The sequence below is a fragment of the Eublepharis macularius genome, chromosome 14 (genome assembly GCF_028583425.1).
Source record: "Eublepharis macularius isolate TG4126 chromosome 14, MPM_Emac_v1.0, whole genome shotgun sequence".
In the NCBI taxonomy this organism is placed as follows: domain Eukaryota; kingdom Metazoa; phylum Chordata; class Lepidosauria; order Squamata; family Eublepharidae; genus Eublepharis; species Eublepharis macularius.
Genome location: NC_072803.1, coordinates 23,477,427 through 23,497,347, shown reverse-complemented (window position 1 = coordinate 23,497,347; position 19,921 = coordinate 23,477,427). Strand labels below are relative to the sequence as shown.

Below are 19,921 nucleotides of genomic sequence, written 5' to 3'. Positions count from 1 at the left end.
TGTCACCCACCTCTGAAATAGGGGCACAGAAAGCAGGACAAATGGGGCTTAGGTTTGAATAATGCATAGAGTTGGGTGACTATCTATGCCTCTCCTGATTGATTAAATCCATGTCTGTTTCATGTTAATTTTGCATTGCCTAGGCTGTCCATTAATTAAAAAGTTTTTGATGCAAGTAGATGTCAGGGTATACAGGTGAGCTCCAGCAGCCGGTGCCCTTGTGGCTAGAGAACTCAGACCGCCAGATCGATCCAAACTCTTCAATTAAATTTCTTGCTCCCTTTTCACACTTCCATGTTAGGGGGAAAAATTCATAGTAGAGAAAAAGAGTCAATAAAAATTCAATTCGGAATAATAGGCCTTTGCAGCCCTGCAATGCTGAGGAATTATCAGCTCGTTCACTGTTATGGCTGTTAATGCAATGAAATAAAGATAATTTACTCATTCCAAGCAAATCAGCCAATGAAAAATCACAGACATTTATAAAAATCACAAGGCGGGTGTTATTAGTTTATCCAACTGTTAAATGCAAAGTGGCCCCGTTCAGCAGACATCTGGGGGAAAAGAAGTGGTAGAAAAAATATTCCAAGGGGTGGGGGGGAGATCTAAATGCAGAGAGAATAATCCAGCGGCAAGTTCATTTCTAATGTCTGATGACTTGTGTGGAAGGAATACAATGACCATGGCCAAACAGAATTTTCCCCTTAAACCTCTCTTTTAAAACACGGTTCACACATTACTTTGATGTGGTAAAAGTTACCGCTCAGTAGGACAAGCATTACTTTTTAATGTGTATTGATTGTGGCAAGATGAAGGGAAATCTATTGACAACAAAACCTGTGAAAAATGCCAGGACTCGCCATACCAAAATGCATTCAAACTACAAGTGGAACGGCAGGGAAGAAATTCTGTATTTAAAAAAAGACATGCAAGTATGTGCAATATAGGGTTGCCAGGGCCCTATACCCTCCTGGTGGTGGTGGGAGGGTCTGGCACTTACCTTAGGGTAAAACCTTCACTAGCACTTTGCACTTCACTCTCCCACGGTTGACATGATGATGTCACTTCCAGGAAGTGACATCATTTTGCCAGCAATGGGCTTGCTCCCATGTTTTGCACAGAGCCAGTTCAGCCCATGGGGGGGGGCGGTTGGTCAAAACTAGCCCCTACAAAGTGTGAGAGCATGCCCACAGCTGGCAGGATGTCACTCGAAGAAGCGAAGTTGTTGCACCCACTGGGGAGGGCTCCTGCTGTGCACTTGCCCAGAAGGTTTTTTGCCTTCCAGGCCTGTTCCCCATGCCTTCCCCCCCTGCCAGCTAGGTAAGTGGCAGCAGCGGGGAGGGGGGGCAGAGACAATACATGATAAGCCCTGAGAAAATGCTAGAGTCCAATTGCAATGAATTAGGGCATGAAGAAGAGAGCTCCAGTATCAAGTCCAGCCCATGTATAAATTCTGACATCATGTACAGTTTGACACTTAGTCCTACAGAAAATCAAGTGAAGAGATAACTTCAAATTTTAGTGGATTGTGCCCCATGTATATGTTAAAGATATTACCGAATTTCATGAATATATTGTTTGAAGTAATAAATACTCATTTCTCACCTGGGTTTTCCCTGCTTAGAATGAGACAGTAGTCTTCCCTTTTCCTCTGACTCTACTAATCAGATTTGATAGGATTATCATCATTACAATTTATACCTGTTTTTGCATCACTTGGGTATAAATGGTACATAAAGTAGCATAGTGTATAATTTGTATTAAAACACCATGAAACACACACACAAAGAATGCCAGAATGAAAAACTGAAAGAGTTAACAGGCTCACAACGACAGTGTTGTGTAGTGGTTAGTGTCAGAGTAAGCTCTGGGTGACTCAGGTTTGACTCTCCACTCTGTCATGGAAGCTCACTGGGTGTCCTTGGTTACCCTCAGCTAAAACCACCTCATAGGGATGTTGTGAGGATAAAGTAGAGAAGAGGATAACAATGTAAGCTGCTTGGTGTTTTCACTGGGGAGACAGGCAGAGTATAAATGGAAGTAAATAAATACACAGTGAAAAAACAAAAAGAGGGCATACTCATAAAACCAGGGCTTTTTTTCTGGAAAAAGAGGTGGTGGAACTCAAGACTCAATGATGTCACTTTGGGTCAGCTGGAACAAGGGGGGGGAGTTTAAATTGCCCTCGGTGAAAATGGTCACATGGCCAGTGGCCCCGCCCCCTGACCTCCAGACAGAGGGGAGTTTAGATTGCCCTCCATGCCGCTCCAGTGGCACAGAGGGCAATCTCTGTCTGGAGATCAGGGGCAGGGCCACTGGCCATGTGCCCATTTTCAAGAGGTGCCAGAACTCCGTTCTACCGCGTTCCTTCTTTAAAAAAAGCCCTGCATAAAACCATAGAATTTTCATACGTTTGTGTGAAGGTAAATACTGAAAATGACTTGCAAGATGTACAGTGAAATTCCAGGAGGATCTCTAAGTCCATGTACTTCAATGGTGTAACTTAGCTTAGGTTTGTTAGCATAAGCAACTTCAAGCAGCAACAGAAAACACTGTGGAATGTGGACACACAGATTCGGTTGTGTGGTTCTCTTTCCCCACTCTCACTCTGAATTTTGTAGCACTTCTTTTTTCCTTCTACCAAGACAACCATCTCTTAACAGTGAGGCCTTGGTCTGGAAGCACGGTTGGAGAAAAAAGGGCAAGAAATAAGAAACAGTTAGCTTGCCTGAGAAGAAAACAAAGCCATTCTCTCCTTCTGCCCAGTATTTTAAACTTGGGGTACAGTCTGCCGAGTAACAATGATGCTTTCTACTAAGCTGAAGGGTGGTTCTCTTGTCCATTCTGACAGGCTTCCCTTAAGTTCTTTTCCACAAGAGGCATGTAAAACCAGAGTGCCATATTTTTCATGGTGTTTGATTTGTAATGGGAAAATTGCCAATTTGAAGGGTAGGGAAAAGCCTGGTTTGGGGTGGTGGGGGGGAAGGCCCTACTTTCCTCTCTCATGCATTTTCCCTCCATATGCGTCATTGGGAATGCTGTCTTGGTTCCATTTTTCTTTATTTTACCGAAAAGGACTTTGCTCACATTCTTTGCTGTAAGTTGAACTGCATACTGATGTGCGTACACACACAGACATGTACACACAGACACAAAAAGACTCTTTATTTTAAAAAGCCCCTTTGTTGTGGTGTTAACACAGATAAATGGTCGGCTTTAAAAAAACAATTGTGGAATTAAAAGACTTGTTTTAAAAAGTCCATTGCTTTGCACTAATGCACATAAATGCCTGGCTTAAAAAACAATTGTGGAATTAAGTCTTTTTTTAAGCCTGTTGCTGGCAATAATGAATCTGTTAATGCACATGAAAACATTTTTAAAGCTCCATAACTGTGTTAATATAGATAAATGAGCAGATGTCTTTTAAAAAACCCTCAAGAATATTTTTAATACTTCTGTACCCTTTGAGTGTCTGCCCATCACCAAAATGGGGGTGGGGTGGGGTTGATGACTCCCTGGGGAAAAAAAACAGCATTGCACTTATTTTGGGCTCATGTAATGAAATTAATCTAGATGCTCTTGAGACTTGCAGATGCTTCCAATGTTGCTCCAATGAGCAACTATAGCTACATGAGAAGTAGGAATGAGAGAACATACAGCAGTCCATTTCTTTTAAAATTTTAACTACATTTTTGTTAACAGTTTCAGCTCTATGCTTTCTTGCTGCTCTTTTTTTAGATTTGTATGTACTGCATAGCCATGCTGTATGGTATTCATTTGCAAACTGTGTGGCATTCCTACATACAATGTGCATGTTTATACATATATGTATAATGGTGCATTACTGAAACACAGATAGCACTGGACAATGTGTATATTTTACAAGCAAAACAAATGAAGAAACAGGGACTCCTGGGTCAAAGTAGTAGGAATGAGAAGTTTAAAATCACCCCTAAATAAACTAGTAGTTGTTCTTTAGTCAGGCTGACAGCTCTAGCCACAACACCCAATATGTAGTTTGTGGTTGATAAGTAGTTTGATTTATAAGCCTATGGGCATCCACAGGCAGGGAGGCACTCCACCTAGAATCCTAAATTTACTCATATGAAAACAGCAAGCAGTGATCTGCAGTTATAATTCATACTTCCCCCCAAATCTCTGGATTATATTTGTGAAGGTTCTTGAATCAATCTAACCACCCCCCTCCGCCCCCTAAAATCCCTTCTTATGATAAAGTGACCTGAGACAATTTCTTCACTTCAAAACACATATATAGGCCAGCCCAAGCACAAAGCATAGACGAGAGTTTGGATATCAGAATACCTTGGTCCAAATCCAATTCAGTGGATAGCCTTAGTTAAATCTCAGTCTCTCACTGGTTCATCCTCTAAATAAATACATTAGCATGAGAGTAAGATTAGAGTCCAATAGCATCTTAAAGACCATCGAGATTTCCAGGGCATTAACTTTTGAGAGTCAAAGCTCCCTTTGTCTATCTCCCTATCTGATGAAGGCACATTTGACTCTTGAAAGCTCACACCTTGGAAATTTAGTTGGTCTTTATGGTGCTATTAGACCCGAATCTTGCTTTTGTACTACAAACCAAGATGGCTACCCACCTGAAACAGAAACATAATAATACTATTACAGTAGCTGAGCTAAAACAATTTGCCACCTTCCACCTACCCTTGAACAAAATGAATTTCAACATCCCAGAGCAGATCTAGAGCTGCAGGGTGAGGGGACCCTATCATGCATTCGGTCCTATCTCCTTTTTAAAAAATGTAGCAAACACATCCGTTTAAATAGTTCTGCAGCATCTGCAAACCTTTATCACCAGCCATATTTCAGTAGGTTTTCAATTTCCATATTTTTTCTCTCCTTTTTTGGCATGGACTTATTGTGACACCTGCAGGGCTTATTCCAAGCAAAAGCAAGCAACCATAAACACTTCAAAGCAACTCAGATCAAACCGCTGATGGATATTTAAACTGAGAAAAAAGAAATTTCAACAACAGTATTAGTGGCAAAATTAAGCTGCATCCAGTAATATGTGTTTCAGCCTTCTAAATGGATCACCAGATCAGGGTTTGATTTTGGTGGAACTTCAGAAAAGATCATTAATTTCTTGTCATATATGTAAAGTACCCAAGTACTTAAGAGGTGTGTGCTCAGGTCAGAGAAATCTGAGTATGAAATGCAAACATTTCAGTCTGCTGAGAAGGGTGCATGCATGTTTCTATCAGGGGCTTCTACTGAAAAATACTTCTAGGCAAGAAAAAAACCCTGAAAATTATACTCTATATGTCTAAGATTCTTGTCTTTTGTAACCCAAGTACACAATGCATTGTAAGAAATGTTCTTTACACATTGCCAGAGAGAAAGCTGAAAGAAAATTATGGAGTCTGAGAACAGAGATGGGCTCCCAGGAAACCCCTATACTTATAATGAGAAATTGACTGCATTGCACAGCCGACGTGTAGTTTTCTGTAACAAGTTCCAACCACTTACAGGCTATGCGGACCGAAGCCTTCCTGCTCTTTGAAGTCCCTAGGTGACTCCATGCAACACACTGACACCAGTAGTCTTCTGGCCCATGAAAATCCTCCACTTGCTGCCTTGTCACATTGATGTATGCCTCCCGAACTTTCAAGCCTGAACGGGAAAGATACAGGAGAATTAGCCGATACGAAATGTCTTACTCAAGCATAACACTAAGGTTACCAAACCTTCTCTTTTTAATTAAGCAATTCCATATTTTAATCAAGGCAAAGCTTTAATTACTTTGACAATAATATATGGCTGCTAATTAAATTCTAACAGCCAACTAGGTCAGAATGCATGATTTGAAAAGCATTACTCTGCCAAGATAGGATTCAGAACCACATAAATATCTGCCTTGAAAATCTTCTGTTTGCACTTTTGCTCTTTTAAAAAAAAAGTTGGTTTGCTTGGCTCAAAACACACACACACACAAAACACAAGCTAGCAAGAGGTTGTTGTGACTATGATTCTAAGTGAATTTCCTTGCTGAACTCGATGGGACTTGCTTCCAAGTTATTGCAAGTAGGGTTGTGGTCTGATTACATATTTCAACAAGTGGCCATAACAAAGTAAGACAACAATCAGCAACCAAAAGCAATAAAATAAAACTGATCAGGCACTAGACTAGACAATCAAATAACAGATACAAAGAAACCCAATGGAAAATCAATAGTCCAGAATTAAGAGTCTCTCAGAGGCACAAATTCTTGTGATAGTAAGCAAGTTCACCCTTGATACACAGCTATTAGTTAAAACAGCTATTCAGTGAGAAATTTCTTCATCATTATTGGCCAGGAGAAACTCTAAATTACTTTGTGTCTGAAGAAGGGAGCTCTGACTCTCAGAAACGTGCACCCTGAAAATCTTGTTGATCTCTAACATGCCACTGGGCTCAAATCTTACTGCAGACCAACACAAACTACCCACCTAAACCGAAATACTCTAAGTTGGAGAAGGTTTCATAATTACAGATGGGCACGAACTGAAATACGAACCAAAGTTTGTGATGGACCAGGTCGGTTCGTGGTTCACGAACCGGTGGTTCACCAGAGCCCATTTCTGATGAACTGCCACAAACTTTAGGCTGGTTTGTTTGGTTAATTTTTTGATTCGTCACTGCAGACAGCCTGGCACTGATCAATCAGTTTCCTAGGCAACAGGGGATGGACTTCCTGCAGACCTTCTGCTGACCTGGAAGTCGCCTTCTGCTGGCCCGGAAGTGATGATTTGCTTACCGGGATGTGACGTTTTCATGACCCAAACTAACCAGTTTGCGAACCAGGGCAAGTTCGTGAAAGTTTGTGGTTCGTGAAATGTGACAAACCACGAACCGCACAGTTCATTTTTTTCTGGTTCGTGCCCATCTCTATTCATAATATTAGAGAATTTGCTTGCAAAAATTAGCATGAATCTTCTTATAAAAACAGTGAAATAAATATCAAAGAATCCCCACAAGTATAATGACATAGATAGAAAAATATTTTGCAGTACCACCTATACATAACAGCTTGTGCATCTTCAAATTCCTCCATCACTATATTAAGGTCATTTCTTGGCACTTTTCTCTCCACAATTAAAGTGAAACATGGCAAATCAATACATTGGTAACCATAGGAAGGTCAAGTTAGGTAACAACCTAGAGAAATAAATATACAGTGCTTTTTCATTGCTGATATGGTCAGTGCCTGGGTATCCACTGTATATCAAGTAGTACTAGTGTCTAGAAGAAAGAGTGTGATATGTTAAAATAATAAAATAAATAAGCATGGTTGCACCAGGACTTGTACCATTACTCTAGCTGACTTGGCTCAGAACGTTTGGCTGACGACTTTGCCCTCAAGAAGCTTCACTGCTTAGTCTACCAAATGACTATCTGTAGAACAAAGGAATTTTAAATTCACCTTGCAGGATTTAGATATAAATAATCTACTTACAGATAAATGAAACTTGCATGAAATATTATCATTAAATAGTCCCATAATTACTTTTAAAATGGCACTCTCAGATCTTGTGTCTTTCCAGTGTCCATTTATGGCCCCAAGCATTTCTGCACAGATGATTAATTAATACAATTATATAATTAATTGTGTGGTTAGTAATAGGCCAACTGTCTTTACAATGGTCTCCAGTTTTGCCAGTAACTGAAAGCAGTATCCTATGATTTACGGATAACTGCACTGTGACCTTCCAAATCTCAATTATCAGTGGGAAAAAGGCTAAAGATGATAACTGCTGGATCACTTTATTGATATCAAAATTTAAAAGGAAAGAGATGAATAGACATTTCTGCTTTGAACTTATTATCTGCACTTCTTCTTTAAGTGGTTAATTTAAGTCCCACCCCTTAATCTCATAGGAGTATCAGCACATAGCCTTTCAATTTCCCCCAGAAAAGGGGGAATTCTGTCTTCGTAACAATTACAGAGACGGTGTCTATCAATTAAACATAGAAAAAGACAATCAAACATGCATAAAATACATGTTCATGTATTAATACATTTATGAATCAAATGGTATAACAAAGTTCTGATCAATAGTGCTATGGCCCTTTCGCAAGCCTGCTTGTTTAACAAAAATAACTTAGATACACTTTTCCCATTCCTCTTTCAAAAGGAAAAAGATATAGAGTTTGGAGGCCATACCCAAAAGACTGGCAGGTCTATAGTTCCTGGGGTCAATCTTATTACACTTCTTACAAAGAGGTGTAACACACAAGGTGTCCATCCTTCTGCAAGTATGCTGGTTGCATCAATATACATGAAAGGCTTTGACAATGCAGGCATCCATCACTCAGTATTGGATTCTTCCCACATTCCAAGACAAGAATTCTCGAAGTGGTTTGCATAGCAAAGTTAAAACCATTAAAACATTGCAAAAAAGGAACAAAGAAGAAACACCACATTGGGGAGAGATACCTGGCTGCTGTTTCTTTCCCCCTCTCTTTGATGGTCACATCAATGACACTTAAAAACTGGAGGCATATGTTTGCTTTTATCTGTTTATCCATCTCTATATAGTTTAGAAAGGGTGGGGGGAGATGAAAGCATGCCTACAAGTCTCATGTCTCCCCAGAAGCCCAAAGATATAGAAGCAGCTTGAGGTTATGGTACCTTGTACATGCTCAAACACACTTTTTTCTCACACTCATATGAATTATTGGAAATGTTGTAAATGAGTTTCTATCAACCCTGTCTACATCACAACAATCAAGCCATGCTGGCCATCTATCTGACTATGTATAGTTGCTAAGATCCAGCATCCCCTTTCTAGCCCAGCAACTTTCTGTCCAGCAACTTTCTGAGTTTGCAGAGCTGCTAGCAGATATGGTGTTGAAGACACTTAGACTTATTGTTCTGGGGGACTTCAACAACCATGCTGAGTGTTCCAAGACATGTCCAGCCCAGGAATTTATAGCTTGCCTGGCAACCCTGGGTCTCTTTCTTTTTTTTTTTTTTTAAAAATTTTTATTGGGTTAGAACATTAATATTTTTACATTCCATTACATTCAATTTTCCCCTAAATTTTTCGTTTCTAACCCCCTCCCTTTCCCCCCCTTTTGTTGACTTCCAACAGCTTTCCCACCCTCTGTCCCTTTTCCCTTACTTCTATTAACTTCCTCTTTCTAAAACAAATATATATTCTCCATTATATTAAGCAGTACATCTTTAACTCTTTTACTTATTATACATCCAAACTATACTTCTTTAGATAAACAATTTATCCCATTTTCCAGTTTTGAGTATTTCTATATATCATAAACCATAAAAGTTTCCCACATTTAAATCAAACAATTTGATTTGTTCTCTATATATTAATCATTTCTTCTTTTTATAGTATTTCTATATAACTCATCCCATAATCAGTCGTTTTAACTCTTCTATACATTCAGTTTGGTGCATATAAGTCTTATCAAGTAAAAAAAAAAATATTGTTAATTACTCAATCCTCATGTTTAAACCGTTAATTATTCTCTATCAATATTCTATCAATTAACCTTTACATATCTATATATATCTCAATCAATTAATTAATCTAACTGCTTATAAATTCACATTTCTCTTCCTCCCCCGGTAAAGTCACCCCTCTCTTTTATACTTTTATTATACTTCAGTAGTTCTCAAACTGCCACAGTTTTCCTCCCACCTCCCACTTTTTCTCCAGATATTGTTTCAGCTTCTCCCAGTCTGTGTTAAACTGCCCTGAGTCCAGATCTCTCAGTTTTCTTGTCATCTTATCCATTTCAGCCATATACAGCAATTTGTAGATCCAATCTTCAATAGTTGGCACTTCTTGTACTTTCCATTTCTGCGCATACAAAAGTCTAGCTGCTGCAGTCATATAAAATATCAACGTCCTATGATGGGCTGGAATTCCCTCCATTCCCAAGTTTAGCAGCAGGAGTTCTGGGTTCTTATTTATTTGAAACTGTAAAATTTCACTCATTTCTCTTATTATTTCCCCCCAGAACTGCCTAGCTACCTCACACGACCACCACATATGATAGAGGGAGCCCTCATGCTTCCTACATTTCCAGCATTTATTAGAAGTGTTCAAGTTCCCTAGCGCAATCTTCTTTGGTGTCATGTACCAACGATAAATCATTTTGAAAATGTTCTCTTTAATATTAATACATGTCGTTGTCTTCATTGTAGTTTTCCACAAGTATTCCCATGCCTCCATTGTTATTTCTTTATTAAAGTTTATAGCCCATTTCACCATTTGTGTTTTAACTATCTCATCCTCGGTATACCATTTCAACAGTACTTGGTATACCTTGGATATTCTTTTCTTGTCTTCTTTAAGAAGGGTCTGCTCTAGTTCCGAGTTCTCTGTTCGTATGCCCCCTTTTGCAGAGTCCGAATTGTATAAGTCTCTAATCTGTCTGTACTGGAACCAATCATAGTTAGGTGATAGTTCCTCTTGCGTCTTTATTCTAAGTTTAGATGCTTCAGTTTTGGTTATTTCTTTGTACGTTAAACATTGTTGTTCATTATCAACAGCTCTCGGATCTATCACCTCGTATGGAACCACCCACCAGGGGGTTCCTTCTTGTAGGTAAATTCTGTACTTCTTCCAGATTGTATATAAACTTCTCCTTACAAAATGATGCAGGAACATCGAGTTGACCTTTACTTTGTCATGCCATAAGTATGCGTGCCATCCAAAAATTTTTTTATATCCCTCTAGGGCTAATAGTTTCTTATTCTTTAATGTCATCCACTCTTTTAACCAAACTAGGCAGATTGCATCATGATAAAGTCTCAGGTTGGGCAGTTGCATTCCGCCTCTTTCCTTTGCATCTTGTAAAACTTTTACTTTCACTCAAGGCTTCTTGCCTGCCCAAACAAAATCTGATATTTTCCTCTGCCATTTTTCAAATTGTTTAGAGTCTCTGATGATTGGTATTGTCTGTAGCAAAAACATTACTCTTGGTAACACATTCATCTTAACTGCTGCAATCCTGCCCAGCCATGACAAATTCAGTCTATTCCATTTGATCAAGTCTCTCTCTATCTGAGTCCATAATTTTTCATAATTGTTCTTGAACAAATCTATATTTTTTGCAGTTAGCTCAACTCCCAAATATTTCACCTTACTAGTTACTTCACAGTCCGTTATTTCCATTAACAATTGTTGTTTCTGCTTAGTCATGTTTTTGCATAATATCTTTGACTTCTTTTTGTTAATGAAGAAACCTGCCAAGTCACCAAACTCCTTGATCTTATCTATCACTTTTGGCATGTTCTCCAATGGATCTTCTACAATTAACATTATGTCATCTGCAAATGCTCTAACCTTGTATGAATAGTCCTTTATTTTTATTCCTCGTATTTCCTCATCTTGTCGTATTTGTATCATCAGAATCTCCAATACTAAAATGAACAACAATGGAGATAACGGGCAACCTTGTCTTGTTCCTTTACTAATCGTCAATTTCTTGGTCAGTTCATCATTCACTACAATTGCTGCAGTCTGGTCTCTATAAATTTCTTTAATTGCTCTGATGAATCTTTCTCCCAGTTGTAGCTTTTCCATAGTGGCAAACAAAAAATCCCAGTTTAAATTGTCAAACGCTTTTTCAGCGTCTACAAAGAAGAAACCAACCTCTTTATCACAACGCTTATCATAGTATTCAATAGCATTGATCACTGTCCTTAAATTGTCTCTTATTTGTCTGTCCGGCAAAAAGCCTGCTTGTTCTTCCTCTATGACTTCCGAGAGCCACCCCTTCAGTCTCTCCGCCAATATCTTCGCAAAAATTTTATAATCATTGTTAAGTAATGATATAGGCCTGTAATTTTTCACGTTAGTCAGATCTTGGCCCTCTTTTGGGATCAATGATATATTCGCTTCGCTCCAAGTGTCTGGAATTCTTTGATCCCTGAAAACTCCGTTCATCACCTCTTTTAGGAATGGTGCCAGTTCGTTGGCCATTATCTTATAAAATTTGGCCGTAAGTCCATCTGGCCCTGGCGCCTTTCCTAGATTTGCGGATTGTATTGCCTTACTTATTTCCTCATCAGTTACTTCACTGTTCAACTTATTTCTCCAAGCTTCCGAAATCTCTGGGAGTTTGGTTTTCTCCAAATATGATGCTATTGATTCTTTGGTTACTTCTTTTTTATTATACAACTTAGCATAGAATTTATAAAAGGCTCTACTAATGGTAGTCTGCTCCAGGTACGTTTTATTTTCTTCACAGATTTTATTTATTATTTTCTTTTCCCTTTTCTTCTTCAATTGCCATGCCAAATATTTCCCAGGTTTATTAGCACCCTCAAAAGCTTTTTGATTCAGTCTTTTAAGGTTCCACTCCAATTCTTTATTACTCATTGCTGTTAACTGTTCTTGAAGAATTTTGATTTCCTGATGTATTTTCTTTTTCCCTGGTCTCTTTTTTAACTGTGCTTCTTTGGCCTTTATTTTCTCCTCAATCTCTTGTCTTTTCTCCTCTTTCTTTTTCCTTGCTCTGCCATTTAAGTCCATTAGTATGCCCCTTACAACCGCCTTGTACGCGTCCCAAACTTTACTGGTTGGTACTTCTTTATTCACATTGTATTGTATAAAAAACTTTGTCTCTCTTCTCAGTATTTCCATATTCTCACTTTCCTGTAACAAGTCCTCATTTATTCTCCAGGCTTTCCTTTTTCTCCTTTTTCCAAATTTCCACATAATTGGATTGTGATCTGAGCCTACCATCGGCATTATTTCTACCTCCTTAGTCCATAACGCTAAGTCCTTTGAGGCCCAGATCATATCAATTCTTGATAATGTAAGATGCCTTGCAGAATAAAAAGTAAACTGTTTGGTTTTAGGATATTCTCTCCTCCATACGTCTTCGAGAGTCTCTTGTTGAATCAACTCAAAAAAAAGCTTTGGCAATAGTCCTCTTTTCTTTTGTGCTGTTGTAGTCTTTTTGTCTAGTTCCAAATCTGTCACTCCATTGAAGTCTCCAGCAAGAATTATCTGGTCATATCCAAGATCGTCTAAGTGCTTCCTTAAATCCTCAAAGAAGCTTTCCTTTGCACCGTTAGGTGCATAAAGTCCGACTACCAACACTCTCTTTAAGTTCCAATTACATTCCACTGCTACAAATCTAGCTTCAACATCTCTCATAACAAATTTTGGCTGCAGCTCCTCTTTTATGTACAACACCACTCCTCTTTTTTTCGTGTTTGAGGCCGCTACAAATTCTTTGCCCAATTTTCCAGATTTTAAATATTTTACATCCTGTTTTCTAATATGGGTCTCCTGCAAACAAACAATATCACATTTTTGTTTTAGTAGCCAATGAAAAATATTTTTCCTCTTATTCGGTGAGTTTAGTCCATTTACATTCCAAGATAATACTTTACACTCCATATTCATGGTTTTGTTGGTAAGTCTTTTTCATTGTCCTTGATAAATCTCTCCATCTCCCGCTCAGATCTGATGCGTTTTTTTGCCCCTCCAAACTCAAAGGACACTCCTTCCGGTAACTCCCATCTGTATCTAATATTCATGTCCTTCAAAGTCTGAATTAGCACTCTATATTTTTTCCTGTCCAGTAACACTGATCTGGGCAGTTCCTTCATTATGATAATCGTCTTGCCATCAATCTCCAATGGATCTTGAAATTGTTTTGTCACAATCCTCTCTTTCATGTTTCTAGTTGTAAACTGCACAATCACATCCCTTGGCAGTTTCCTCTGGGTTGCAATTCTCGAGTTCACACGGTACGCCACATCTAGGATAGCCACAATTTCCTCCTCCTCCTTCCCCAGGTAATCAGCCAACACCTCAGTCATCTGTTCTTGCGCTGACTTCCCTTCCACCTCTGGCAGACCACGAAAACGAAGCTGCTTCTCCATGTGTTTAGTTTCTGCAACTGACATCCTCCCCTTCACCAGTCTCATCTCTGTTTGTTGCGTGTCTATTAAATTCTCCATCGCGTCTTCTACTGTTTTAACTCTCTGCTGCGTTCCTTGTAATTCACTACTAATCGTTTCCACGCCTTTTTTCACTTCTGACAGCTCCGACTTTACTGTCTGTGTAACTTCTTTGACCTCTTTAATAAGCTCCAATTTCGTGTCCTTAAGTTCTTTCATCATGTCTATAAGTTTTTTGTCCAAATTTTCTATTGCCGATTGCCACTCTTTTTTCGACATCGTGGGGCTTGCTTTAGCTCGCTCCCACGAATCTGCTCTCTTCCTTAGCTCCGTGGCGTATATTTAAACGTTTTCCTTTTTTTCAAATGTCCCAATCTTTGCCAAAATTAATTTTTTTGTATCCAAAATGTCGGGCGTCTTTTCTCTATGGTTTCTCTATGTTATTGTAATCCAAGATGGCCTACTTCCTCTTCCGCTGAAGCCGCGACCCTTCCCCTTTCAAAAATGGCGATTCCCTACTTCCTGTCCGTCGGCAAGGGCCGCTTCCCTCCAGCCACTCTATTGTTGTTACGCACTTCCTGTCTCCCGTCTTCCCACAGCAGGTCTCGCGATGGTGTCTTTTTCCCACAGCTCCAAAACCACAGGTATTCAAAACAATAGTCCGATTCTTGCAATAACTTCTTTAAATTTAGTCTCTTTTAAAATACAACTCCTGCCGAGTCTTCACCTCCTTTTCACTAGTCTGTTGCAGTTTAAAAATCTACTTTCTTTCCTCTCTGTTTTTATCAATCTGTCCCGTTTCAAGAGATAGCGATCTTTACCTTCTCTTCAACTTTCTCGGGTTGTAATCGCTGTTTCGATCTTAAATTCTCCTCTCGACTTCCCTCCCCGATCGAAGCTTGGGTATGTAGGTCTTATGCCAGCCGAATTGGCCCCAAAACTGCCGCAGAGATTATAGCCGACCCGTCGCAAGGTGGGACCTCAAGGATCGGGGGGGAGACTCCTTGAGTAGAGCCCCCCCTCGTCCGAGATCTAGCTCACCCTAGGGTCTTGAGCGTTCTTTGCCTGCTCCCCGCCTGAGAGCAGTCGGCCGCGGGTTATTTTCACCCCTCCGGCCGGTTAAAACGGCAGTCCGGTCAGCTCCGCAAATGGAGCTGCGTTAGACCTCCATGAATCCCAAACCGGAAGTCAACCCTGGGTCTCTTTCAAATAGCAATAGGCCCTACACATGAAAGAGGCCACACCTTGGACTTAATATTTTGCGCTGAGCTTTGAGGGAAAGTCTTGTTTCAATGTTGGCAATTCGGCCTGAACTGATGATGGTCAGACCATCATCTGCTGAAGGCAGATGGGGGGATGGGTTCCAGTTAAAATGATTCATCCACAAAGTGTCAAAGATCCTTCTAGATTCCAAAATGCCTTAGGAGATTTTAGAATTCCAAACACGTGTTCTATGGACGTTCCTTGAAGTTATTGACATCATTGCTCCTTGTCGACCCCTCTGGCCCTAGGGATGGAAGCCAGCCCAGTGGTTTACCATGGAGCTGGGTGACCTAAAGAGGGTTGGAAGATGCCTAGAAAGATGCTGGAGGAAAACTTCCGTGTAAACTGACAGAACACACTGTAGAACCCATTGGAGGGCCTATGAAGCAGCAATTAAAGTGTCAAAGAAATGTTATTTCTCAGCAACCCTTGCATGAGCTAGTTCATAATTATCCCAACTGTTCAAGGTGACACCTTCTAACCCCTAAATCTGAACCTTTACAGCCTCAAGAACAAACAATTCACTGTGAGGCCTTTGCCAAGATTTTCACTGATAAAATAGCATGAATATGCTGTGATCTGGATGCTAGCTGTAATACAGAGGAGATGGAAGAAATGCTTAATACACCATCTGGCTTACATATGGACTGCCTTGGACCACTTACAATTACAAATCTATGAAAGCCCCTACCTGCGCACTGGATCCTTGTCTGTTAAAATCAAGTAAGGACCATATAAGTGAAACACTGATGTCTATTGTAAATCAATTGTAAATCAAATCTATTGTAAATCAATTTCTAACTCTGGCTGCTCAAACAGGTGGTTATTCCCCCACTAATAATAATAATTTTAAAATTCCTACACAAAAATAATGTGGTTAATTATTGCCCAGTCTTTAATCTACCCTTTCTGGGCAAAATGACTGAGAGAGTGGTAGATGACCAACTCTAGCTCTTCTTGGATAATTCTCTAGCGCTCTGGACCCTTTTCAGTCTGGATTCAGGCCAGGTCATGGGACAGAGAGGGCACTAGTAGCTTTAGTGAATGATCTCCATCTGAACATAGACAAAGGCCATGCCTTCTTATTGCTCCTCCTGGATCTATCTGCAGCCTTTGACACAGTAGACCATGCCATTCTACTGAGGCATTTAGAGACAGAAGCGGGCATCAAATTATGTGCCTTGGACTGGTTTAAATTGTGTCTCATGGGATGGTCTCAAAGAGTTGCCATCAGATATCAGCTATCTTCAGAATGAAAATTATCTTGTGGAGTTCTGCAGAATCCAATACTATCTCTTGTGTTATTCAAGCTCTATGTAATGCCTTTAGGAGAGCTCATTCACAGCTATGGAGCAAAATGTCATCAATATGCAGATGACACACAACTCTATATTTCACTATCCAATTCCCCACAGGATGCAGAAGAAATATGGGATCACTGCCTGACAGCTGTTGCTGAATGGCTGAAAACAAACAAATTGAAATTAAACCCAGACAAGACAGAAGTGATGCTTGTTGGGAAGGCAAAGATGTTGGAGGACATTGTACTCCCCACTTTCAATGGAGTTATGTCTTTGTAAACTTGCATTTATTTACCCTATGGCATTGTTTATAGCAACAACAACAACATTTGATTTATATACTGACCTTCAGGACAACTTAATGCCCACTCAGAGCAATTTACAAAGTATGCTATTATTATCCTCACAACAATCACCCTGTGAGGTGGGTGGGGCTGAGAGAGCTCTGAGAGAGCCATGAATGACCAAAGGTCAGCCAGCTGGCTTTAAGTGGAGGAGTGGGGAATCAAACCCGGCTCTCCAGATTAGAGTCCCGCGCTCTTAACCACTACACCAAACTGGCTCTCATTATTGAAATGTCATTGATATTGGCTGTACTTCTCATACTATGTAATATGCCTTGAGTTTCAGTGAGAAAAGCACACTATAAATGACATAAATAAATAAAAAATCCTTTGTTGTCATTGACGTCAGCAGCTCTACAACCCTCAGGCTATCCATATTTGTACATTCTTCTGCAATAAATCTGTTTCAGCCTTCTGTCTCACAAATACTAAGGCTGATGAAATTTGAAGAACTAATGCCATTTATAATGCCCAAATGCCAAGGCATGGTTACTGGTAGGGGTCAAAAATGTGTCACTTTGACATTATACATTTCAAACACTTTTGCAATTGGAAATAAAGTGGTCCAATTCAATCACAACACTACAGAAAACCTGCTTGAGCTGATGAACAAAATCATAAAAACATAAAACGCAATAAAATGGTTAATAATTAAAACCCAGAGTTAAAAACCAAGCTAGATCCGAAAACAGCACGGACAGGGAGTAGCTTTGCTCAATTTGAAAACTTTTGAAAGAGGAAGGGGAGTTACACTGGAATCACAGTGCTGGGAGAGAGGAGTTAAAAACTGGGCTACCTGTGGCTGCTTTGATGCCTTGAAAAAGAGGCATGGAATCCAATATGTGCAGACGGTAGTTTAGCCTCTATATACAGTTATTAGGAAACAGAGCCACGAAGAGCAGGGGACTCGGGGGACAAAATTCCAGGTGCTTTGGAAACCCTGGGGACACTTAGAGCTGAGCAGTACACGCAATTTGTCTCCACAGGAAGTTTTGGTTAGATATGGGTGGTGCAATGGGACATTTAAAGAGAATCTCTGCCTGGGGATCCACGGTGACTCTGATTGGGAATAAATCTTACTGGCACAGAGGAACTTGCTTCTGAGGAAACATATGCAGGAGCAAGCGCCAAGTGTGCTTGGAATAACCATCAACAGATACAAATCTCGAATGGTAAATTACAGAAAATATAGGTCCCATAATAATAACGTACAAACTGCCCTTTCTCTTACAGAAACTAATTAAAACCACTTCACCTTCATGCATGAATAGTGCTGCTGTTTTTGATGCTATCACAGAAAGGGATTTAGGAAATTAAAGAGAGGAAAAAAAGCTTTATTCTTTCTTATTCATCCCTGATACCTCTCATTGTCAGTAGAGTATGCAAGGAGAGAGAGGATAATCCTCTGCCACTGCCAATTTACAGACAGTACAAGGCTAATTGTATAGTATTTTTAAACACATTAAATGAATTTGCCTAATGTTTCAACAAAAAATACTCCCATCACATGTATATCCTGTGGCTTGTGGACTGCTTTAATGAAATCTCATACTTCAAAAAATTCCATGTGAACAACGTCATCAAAGAGCAGGACCAGTCCTCAAGGAAGAGATATCCTTCACAACCTCAACCAAGGTAAGAGTGAATCCATCGCTTCAATGGTAAACAAAATTAACTTAAAGCTTTATGGTCACTGCAGACATAGTTGTGCCATGGAGAGATGGAGAGCCACTGTTGAATAGTGGTTAGAGTGTCAGACTAGGGTCTGGAAGAACCCAGTCCAAATCTCTGCTCTGTTGTGGAAGCTTGCCTCATATGGTTGTTGTGAGGATAAAACGGAGAAGAGGCGAACAAGGTAAGCCGCTTTGGGTCCACCATTGAGAAGAAAAATGGGGTATAAATGAAGTTAGTTAGTTAGTTAGTTAGTTAGTTAGTTAGTTAGTTAGTTAGTTAGTTAGTTAGTTAGTTAGTTAGTTAGTTAGTTAGTTAGTTAGTTAGTTAGTTAGTTAGAACAATAAACAGCAATGAGCTTCAAGGCCAACAGGAAACTAACACTGGCTAATGGAAGAATTGCTGTTACCTACAGAGCCTAAAACTATTCTAAGGGGAATGAACAACATGCTACGCCCAGCAGTTGGAGGCAGCCTGGAACACTGTGCCTGACATACTTCCTTCATACTTGTACAGTAATGAGCAGCAATGCAGTTAAATAGTTCTCATTGATCACACAAAGGGACTCTCTACCAACACCATACATTCCTGACACGGAAACTCCCGACAATCCATAAGGAACTTCCCATGATAACTAACACAGCGGGGTGCTGTGTTACCGGGTGCTGGTGGTGTTTTGAACACAGTGGATAAGTTAGGCTGCACTTTAATCTACAAACTGATTTAAGCAGACAGTATCCCATATGAACACCCTGAGCTGGATAGCCCAGGTGAGCCTGATCTCTTCAGATCTCAGAAGCTAAGCAGGGTCGCCTTGGTTAGTAATTGGATGGGAGACCTCCAAAGATGACCAGGGTTGCAGAGGCAAACAATGGCAAACCACATCTGTTAATCTCTTTCCATGAAAACCCCACCAGGTGTCACTGTAAGTCAACTCTGACATGAAGGTATGCTCCTCTACCACCATCCCAAATGGACACTGAGTTGGACCACTGGTCTATCAACCTCAGTTTTGTCTATTCTAACTGGCAGAGGCTCTCCAGGGTCTCAAGCAGAGAACTTTCACATCACCTACCACATGATCATTTTAACTGGAGATGATAAGGATTGAACCTGGGACCTTCTGCATGCTCTACCACTGCACCAGAGCCACTAGCTAAGTTTTTATCCAATATCTGGAAAAGCAAAGCTCAAGTCTACTGGCTTAATATTATAACTTCTAGTCAGTGCAGTTTGGTGCTGCTCTCTGAAGCTCCAATGGGGTTGTCGAGAGGATATATTGAAAGGAAACACATATTTAATGAATTGTGTCAGAGAAGTTGTGAAGAACTTATCATGTAATTGAAACAGCTGGGACTTGCTTGTTCATTTTTTTATTTAAACACATGAAGAGCTTAAAACACAAGAGGCATCTTTACCATCACTTTTG

General features: G+C 39.9%; 1 protein-coding gene across 1 annotated transcript in view; it reads right to left on the bottom strand.

Annotated features, from left to right (window-relative positions):
• UNC5D (unc-5 netrin receptor D) overlaps positions 1 to 19,921 on the bottom strand; it is a 300,179-nt gene that overhangs the window by 225,314 nt on the left and 54,944 nt on the right. The window contains exon 4 of the mRNA XM_054998048.1: positions 5,512 to 5,655. Coding sequence (XP_054854023.1) covers positions 5,512 to 5,655 — 144 coding nt within the window. The remainder of the gene's footprint in view (positions 1 to 5,511; positions 5,656 to 19,921) is intronic.